The sequence below is a fragment of the Eschscholzia californica genome, unplaced genomic scaffold (genome assembly GCF_041429995.1).
Source record: "Eschscholzia californica isolate CP2 unplaced genomic scaffold, dmEscCali1.0.p SCAF_5, whole genome shotgun sequence".
Taxonomy (NCBI): Eukaryota; Viridiplantae; Streptophyta; class Magnoliopsida; order Ranunculales; family Papaveraceae; genus Eschscholzia; species Eschscholzia californica.
In genome coordinates, this window is record NW_028238472.1 from 19,839,408 (window position 1) to 19,848,453 (window position 9,046).

General features: G+C 35.1%; 1 protein-coding gene across 2 annotated transcripts; it reads right to left on the bottom strand.

Moving 5' to 3' along the window:
- Positions 1-2,652: 2,652 nt before the first annotated feature.
- On the bottom strand, positions 2,653-8,509 carry LOC147537703 (putative mitochondrial adenine nucleotide transporter BTL3). 2 transcript variants are annotated; one of them, XR_015225205.1, is made up of 5 exons: positions 7,814-8,472; positions 5,658-5,961; positions 4,213-4,680; positions 3,598-3,756; positions 2,653-2,954 (listed from the first exon to the last, which is right to left on the bottom strand). XR_015225205.1 is itself a non-coding variant. In XM_086640396.1 (4 exons), the coding sequence occupies exons 1-4, from the start codon at positions 8,269-8,271 to the stop codon at positions 3,688-3,690; spliced, it is 1,299 nt and encodes a 432-aa protein (XP_086496522.1). In that variant the 5' UTR covers positions 8,272-8,509; the 3' UTR covers positions 2,653-3,687. The 2 variants fall into 2 exon arrangements, 1 of the variants encoding a protein (XP_086496522.1); XM_086640396.1 differs by having other exon boundaries at positions 2,653-3,756; positions 7,814-8,509.
- Between the last annotated feature and the right edge of the window lie 537 nt (positions 8,510-9,046).

Sequence of the window (9,046 nt, forward strand, 5' to 3'; positions counted from 1 at the left end):
TAGTGTTGTTAATCACATAATTTCTATAACGAAAGATTAAATGGTTTAGATATTAGTTTTATCCAGAATTCCATAGAACATCCATAAAGGAAAGTATTTCGGTCTAGATTAAACTGAATCTGGTATTGATAGATGATGATGATGAATCTCGGTGTGTTTCTTGTATGGTTTGAAAGGTTTGTTCGTCTACTTTTTACTAGTTCAAACGATGCATTAATCGGAGTTCCGAGTACGGAGTTATAATAGTTTTCATACAAAGTGTGAGAACAGTTGCTATTGTATTTCGGTCTAGATTAATATTGAATCTGGTATGGATAGATGATGAATCAAGGTGTGTCTTATATGGTTGGAAAGGTCTATCCGTCTACTTTCTAGTAGTTCAAACGGTGCATTAATCGGAGTTCTCAGCGAGGAGTTATAATAATTTTCGTACAAGGTATCTGAACAGACCTTACTGTATTTCGATGTAGATTAAAATTAAATATGGTATATAGATGATGAATTCGGGTATGTTTCTTGTAATCTGGAAAGGTCTATTCATCTACTTTCCAATGCTTCAAACGGTGTATTAATTGGAGTTCCGAGTGAGAAGTTATGGTAGTTTTTGTGTAAGGTGTCAAAACAGTCTCCAATGAACGAATTTATTGAGATAATTCACTTGGTTTCTGTTCTTCAGGCAATGTATCTCCTAGGTAGATACCTTCTATTGGTGAGTCTATATTTGTTAACTATTATTGTTATTTACTTGTTTAAGGTTGTGGTGATCCATGTGAGGATCCATTATGAACATCATCCATTTTGACTTGTCATGTATTGTTAGCTTGAAATCTTGAATTGTTTGGTGAACTTGTTTGTAATTCTTTATAACAGTCAATGTATGTTATGTATTGGTCTGAGATGCCCAATTGAGGGTTTGATGATTGTGTTTTTTGGCATAATGTTTTGTCGACTTACATGTCAAGTTTGGGTGCTATAAAGGTGTATCTTACTTAAAAGTGTGATCTTTTTATATCTATTGAAAAGGATAAAGATCGTTGTATTACTAGGGTTAGTATTGGATTAGAGTACAAAAATCTTGAAAACCTGTTAATCAAGAACATAACTTATTAGTTTCTACAAGCGCGAGGTAAATCTCACTGTATGGTGTTAATTGTCACCTTTGAATTCCAGATAATGTCAATAATGAATATGAAGGCAATGCTTCCTTGATTGAGGATTGAGCGTGCCTACCCGGAACTTAGGTTTGTGGAAATCTACTGCAGTCGGGTTTAACCAGCTATTTCGTTTTTTAAGTATTGATTGTGCACCCATGATAGGCGTTGTTCGTGGATCCAGTTTGAAGGTCTCTCTCTAGAAACTTCGGCGAAGGGGTTTCCCATCGACGGAGTTTTTAGAGAGAGTGAAATTTTTTTTCTTTTTAACTTTTCAAGTCGTCGGGCGGAAAATTTTCCGGCCGACGACCTGGTCGGAGAAGACAGAGAGAGTGGTGAGGAGAGAGAGAGAGAGGTAAAACATATTCCCCATAAAATATATTTTCCCGGAAAATTTTCAAAATTTTGCATATTCCCTTTAAAATTTCACACCCTGAAAACTGTTTAGTTTTCCCCAAAGCGCTGGCCTATTGATATTCTCAATAGGGTAGGATATTTGACCCAGTGTCAACTCATTTAGACCTATTTATCTTCCTCATCTAGCTATCATTATAAATGGGCGACTTATATGTAGTTAGGTACCTATTAGAGGGTTAAGACAAGGAAGATCCTCTGTGGCCTTTTCTTTTTTAAAAACTTCAGACCATAGATAGATACACAGGCATCAACCGAATAAAACTGATTTACACATCACTCACCTATTATTTGTTTGGATTGTATGATATTTGGTAAAAATAACTTGCATGTTATAGACTCCCTTAAACGTTTATTGCATAAATTTTCGCATGCTTCAGGCCAGATAATAAACTACACTAAGTCGGGTAATTTCTTTAGTCCTAATACACCTAGTCATTTTAAGAAAGTCATTAAATCACATGTCAAGATTATGGACCCCAAAGGATAAATATTCAGGGACCACCCTTTTCATTAACTCAAAGAAAGTAAATCATTGCACAAATTGTTGAGACTGGGTTTATCTATTCTTTATGCATCATAAACAGTATTTATTGTCTATTAAAAATAGTCCAAAACGTATAGCACCGTAAAATCACATACCGAAGAGATATGCTCCTAACGTATTGCCTACACTCATAGTATCATACCACATACCAGTATTTGTTCCATGTACCAAAACGAATTGAGTTCTAAGTAAAATTGCCACCACCTAAAGGCATGGAAGCATTTCCTTTCGTGTATAAACTTGGAGGTACATCTTGTGGCATGGAAGATGCAAAAACGAAGATGACAGCATCAGTGTAGAAATGAAGATTAACTGTTGTGCATAAGTTGTAGTTGGTAAGTACCCAAAAATCAACTTTTTTGCGGGACTACAAATTTGGCGATCTTTTGTCTCGGCAGGAACCCGAAGAAAAGAGACCTTAGCTACGACCCACATTCCGTAATAGATATTGTCGTTAAAATAAACTTTAGGCACCACATTTTATCAACTAAATTAGCTGACATTCGGGTAAGAAACCACAAACAGGCAAAGCAGAAAATCTGGTCACACAATTTTAATGTTTCATTCACCGTAAAAAGTGTGGAGTGTGGACATATAAACAAAAGAACATAAAATCAGTTCTTTTACTTCCAAAAAATATACCCTTTCACAAGCATTTGTTCACTAATTTAGATGAGTGCCTCGCAGAATTCAAATATTTTCTCTCCAAAAGATTGTCATAAGCTATCAATTTTCATGTACATGCATAGCTAGGATTACTGGCTTCACCAGAACCCTAGAGAGCCATAATTTGGTTAACCACAGTCTGATACATATTGTACCTGCAGAGAGTCAGATGCTTCCTGCAAAAGCGGGAGATGAAGTAGAGAGATGATGCATCAAAACAAATATTGTACTTATATGTGATTCTTCGGAAGTTCAAGGTTTTTCAAAAATGACTTCTGATTAGTTAAGTTAGTTCCTGCCTTTGTTGGGTAAACAAAAACAGGGTTGACCGCTGTTATGTGCAAATACGTATTTATGGGTAAGTGTAACTACTGTATTGATATGGGGTACTAAGGATTGGAGCTACTTGACATGATATACCATACCCAACCCCACCCTTTTCGATAGGGTATCGAAAGCAGACTTTATTATGGCCCCCTTAGTAGAAATATATTCTTAGGTCAATACTATTTACTGAACTTACGCGATTTGAGTACTTTTGTACTCCATACTCAGTTTTTGCGACTCAAAGCCACTGCTCTAGTTGCTTTGGGCCTGAGCCGCCCCTGACCATTCTCCAGTCTCCGACACCAACAATAAGGGAGATAAAGCTTTACCCAAAAGTGGGTAACACATAGATAATAAGAAAATAAAATGAAGACGGTTGTCTCACATTGGCAATATGTATTCTCTATAAAGATACACAGAAAAATTTGATAAGTAATAGTGTGATGAATGATCTCATATTCAAGATTGAAGCTCTTAAGAAAGGATACTTACAAATGTGTAAATGAATCAGCAGCTAGACTTGATGTTACAGTTAGAACTTAGAAACCTCCAAAACTTTGCTGAGAAGGGTCCAGCACATACTCATTCAACTTTGAAAACTATCTTCATGAACTCGTATACAAGAAAACTTATTCCAGCCGACGGAAGAACCTGACAAACAAGAAACTAATAAGTCTTCGACATAGAAAGGTTGTTTCTGTTGTTCCATAATCTGAATATGATTCGTGTGAAACTTTGGTGTTTAAGATCTAACAACATTAAGCATAGAAAACATAGAAAACTCACTTTAGACAAGAAAATCTTACACAAATTTCAGATAAATTTATAAACAATAGGCTTAGTTTGGTTTGGCTAATTGCTATATACTATATTTTAGTTCTTCGAAGTCCGCTTTTCTGATAATTGTTTTAGTATCCGCAGTTAAAACATCTCTTGAGTTGCTTCCCGGACTCTCCTTAGATAAGTAGTTGGTCTCTCTTATTTTATTTTGTTATTGTCAAACAAACTTTAAGTGAAAGTTACTAAAATAGTATTTTTTAGACTATAATATTCCCAAACTGAGCCTAATAGAGTTGGTAATTGGGTGAAGACATTGCTTCTACATACCTGTAATAAGCTGGGAAATAGCCCTGCATAGAGAGCTTTGATACCTCCGTTGTTAACTATTTTGGCACAAGTTGCAAAAGCATTTAACTTGTTTGCTTGGTCTTGCATTTGGAGTTGCCTTCTCACAACCTCAAACGGGTAAGTGACAGCTTCCACACATGCACCAGAAATGGCTCCATAGAGTAAAGTTCTTACAGTACCCAGCTCCAGTTGATTGAAAGCATTTAGTTCCTGACCTTGTTGATGCATCTGCTGAATTCTGTTCCTTCCTTCTGGTGAATGAAGATAAGCTGACTTTAATATATCGTATACTCCATAGAAAACAGCACCTGCAGGTGCCATACTCATAATAGAGGGTAACAAGCCCTTATAAAGTGAAAAGAATCCTTCTGTTTGTATCATGTGACAAAAAGCACCAACAACGCCACCCAAAGCATCACCTCCTGGAGCTACAATCTTTGTTCGGATCTATTAATAGTTGGAAGCAATGTCAGTGTTCATATCATGTTTATCATTCAATATTGAGAAGGATAAGTTTGTTGCTCTAGGCACTCATTCAAGAAACGTATGTATAAAAATTTCATATACTCACTAAAGTGCGTGCGGGTATATGAATGTCAAAGTATCTTACAGAACAAACTACAAAAATCATCTATATTAAACGAAGATAGAGCTTACACATTCTTATAAATTAGTCTGACCAAATTCAATATCTTCACTAACAAACAACTTCAAGTAGATACCTAAGGTGAGCCTTGATTCTCTTTTACAGTTGTATGAAGAACCCAGGTGGACTCTAGTTCGGTATAGAGAATCATATTTTTATGCAGTAAATTGAAGTTCTGTACTGGAGTCTGTCACAAACACCATAAGAAGAGAGTAGCATATCCTAGACGAATTATTATGCTAGTTTGTAGGTGCCACAACGAGTATAAAGATAATTAAGTTTAGGATGTTCTCTGATCATGTAGATCAACATCGAGAAAAGAAACGAAACCCCTGAATTGACGAATTATACGATCATCATTCAGCGGAGTTCAGTTTAAATAATGGAATGCTACTATAGCCCTTTTTCGGCTATATAGGTCCAAGTGGGGAACTTTGAGGGTAAAGGTTGGGATGTTCTCTCTATCATGTATAATCATTTATCAAAACTAACAACAATTTATAAAATTGTGAAGTCCACCAAAGTCTAACTTCAATACAATGGTCGTGTAATATACCTATAAAGTCTGGTTGACTTCCCAACAGAAAAAAAAAACCTCCAATGGTGATTATTAACAAGTCTAAATGTTCACCAGGCATTTGGACGGACAGCTGCCTAAATTGGTTATTTCTCTATCAATCTAATCAGCCAAAGAAGAAAGAAAACTGATAGGACTGAAGAAACCGTACCGAAAGTAATAAAAACAAAGAAATGACAAAAGTTAGACGAAGCTATTTACCGTATCCAGAGGTAAGCAGAGTATTGTAGCTGTAATGCCAGCCGAAGCACCAGCTAGAAACCTCTCGAAATTTGTAACTTTATCATTCCCAGAGATTTTAAGGAGCTGCTTTCTGTATGTATCATTAGCATAAAAATTTATGGCCTTAAATGGAGCTGTACGAAGAATATTGACAAAATTTCCCTTCCAAAAACCTTTCAAGCCTTGACTAACTGCAATTTTCTTTATGAGTTCAAAAAGATTCCTTTTCTCATCACGCAATATATATTCCAGCTTTAGTCTCTCGAGTGGAGCAACAACAGTTCTGATACAGCAACATTCAGTAAAATGTTAAACACTATGAAGGACTAGAGGAGATTATGCAGTAATTCTCGTAACCAAACTCATGAGATTGAAGATGAACCTCATTCAAGTTCCATATAAACAACTTGTATCGATTTTCTTCAAGATAGACTGTTTAATCATTATAAAGCAAATTTAGGTTTGGGTTACGCAAGATAACCAATTTGCTTGGTATAAATTCTAAGATATTGTGAAAGGAAGGTGTTATCAGATCATTATGAATTATGACTAGCATGTGAGAGGCGGTTTCTAAAATTGGAAGAGGCGGTTTTCTAAATTGGAAGAGGCGGTTTTCTAATTCCACTCCAAGAATTGTGAATTGGTTTCTAAATATTAAAGAGGCGGTTTGGGTTCGTAATTGGCACCAAAATTTAGAAACCAAAGTTCCTATTATTGGGCTTGTTATGACGGTGGATATCCTATATAAATAAGGGGTTTGAGTGCTTGTAATAACACATATCAACAACAAACACAACAACTATTCTTAGAGAGAGCAAGTGAGAGAGAAATTTTGTTCATAGTTTTGAGCGGTGTTTAATTTATCGGTCGTCGAAGATCTAGTATAGAAGGTTAATTTCTATACGGTACCATCTTGGGACGAACTTGCGGGTTGTGTGAGTCGTCTTCATCTATCTTTCAATAAAGTTTTCTTGTTCGCCCGAGGACGTAGGCTTTAAGCCGAACCTCGTTAATTCTGTTCGCATATTTAGATTTTGGCTTAGCTTTTCGACTAATTTTCATAATCGGATCAATTTCTAGGATAGGTTTGATAGCTTCCGCGAACGTTTAGTACTAACATAGCAGCACTAAATTCACTACGATATTATGATATTACACTTATCTAGATTTTATCTTTTTGTTTGAACTCTTTGTATGTCACCTAGAAACCCACTATCGTTCAATCATTAAGTTCATTAACCAATTCTTTTATCAACAACATTTAGTTAATCTAAATCTTTCATGTTCAATAGAGTTCCACAGATCACACGAGAAACGACCAATTTTTTTGTTTCCTGGTGTATTAGTCATAATATATAGGCAGTTAATTAACTAGATTTGATCAGTAATCCTTCTTTTCTCTTTAAAACTCGCCACATTTGATGCGAGTTTATTTCACATATAACTACTCAGACCCACTCACAGTCAACACTGATGAGTTACCGTCTGAAACTCCTTAGCTTGAGAACAGTTTTCCTATATTCAGTGATTTATGTCTTTCCGAGATTAGAACTCCGTTATTATAATAATCATAATCATAATTTCTGAGTCTCTTAAACGAAGAGGGTCTCTTATCATTCTTTAGCATGTTTGGTACGCGAGGATGGAACAGCATTCCCTGTTTCGGTGCTTAGTTAAATCAACAGATAATCTAAATACATTCCCACTCATAACATTTGTTTCGAAATCACACAAAAACCAAATACCAATTGATGTATTATTCACGAATGCATTTTGTTGTAGACAACAGAGGTTCAAAACTTAAACCAAATTCATTACCAGAACCACATTTCCTTCTCACTAACCAATCTTCGTGATTCAGACATTCGTCTACATACTTTTGTCTGGTTCACGACTTCGACTTGCTAATTAGATTGAACCTTGTGATATTGTAATCATGTCAAGTCCGACATATTATTGTCATTAATTCTTATTCTTGGGTTGAGAAGAACTCCATTTTTCGTAAATTTTTGTGATTCGACCAATTAGATAAAGAATCCTACCACATTTTCTCATTGTTATTAGAACTACCACATTTCACCTATAGACCTATAAATGAAAATAGTAATAAAAGTAAAGAATGGAAGAAAACAAACCTTGTGACTGCCGCAGCAACTGCACCAGATAAGAGATGTTTGGTGGTGTTCATTGCACCTGGCCGTCTCTGTGACCTGATTTCATTTTGCTTCTTGCTCTTCTCAATTTCCTCCCCATTCTTATCTCCATTTTCCTTCAAAAACTCTTTTGATTCCTCAATGTACCCATTATTTCCACTTGTGGATAAACTTACTGAGAAAAAGCAATTATCAGTTGCCCTAAAATCCCTCTCTTTTCGCTGATGACCCTGAAAATGAACTAATTTCCTACAAATCCGCAATGAAGAAGAAGAAGAAGAAACAGAGTTGGAATAATCAATATTACACGAGACTAAATGAACAAAAGAAACAGGAACAATAGTGTCAAGAAATAATCCTCCTCTGTCACGATTGAGAAGTAGAATTTCAGATGATTCAGAAGGAATTGAATCCCTAAAACCGACTTCCACCCCAAACATTTCAAAAGAAGGGACTTAGGAAGATTTGATAGTTCAGTTTTAGCCTTCAGTGAGAGATGTTGATTAGCTAGGGTTTATAGTTTGGCAAGAACGAGTGGAAGGAACTTTGTGTTTGAGTTTCAATTATAACTTTAATTTTAGCTGGTGAAGTGGGTATGCGGTCGATTTTTCTCGAGTGATATGGTTGCTGGGTTCAGGGATGGCAGTTTGACGGTTAACGTTATCTTTATTTTAGACTAAAGAGGGTGTTTGATTTTTTACCTTTATTAAGTGATTTTGACTTAATAAGTATGGATCAGCAATTTAAAATTGTTTGTTTTTTTTGCTTTAATAAGTGAAAATCACTTCTAAGAGCATCCCAATGACCCTCCATAACACTATTATTTGGTTATGGAGGGAAAGGGGAACTCTGTGGCACTAGAGATCACTAAAGATCTCTAATGCCATATTTGGTGGTCACTGTTCATCCCACCAAAATGGTGGGATCCCTTTTTAACTTCATTTTGAGTCCTTTTTTGTTTTCCGTTTAATCCTTTTCATCTTTATAGTTCTATGTTTAGTCATCTTATTTGGGAATTATTTTTAAATTTAGTCCTTATTTCAATTAAATTAATTTTAATTTGTTATTAATATATATATATATATATATATATATATATATATATATAAACCAACTAAATAACTTAATTAGATTAATTATTGTAATATATAATTTTATTTTATTTTAAAATAAGAGTTAAAAATGATAAAAATAAGATTTGGTGTGATGAACAGT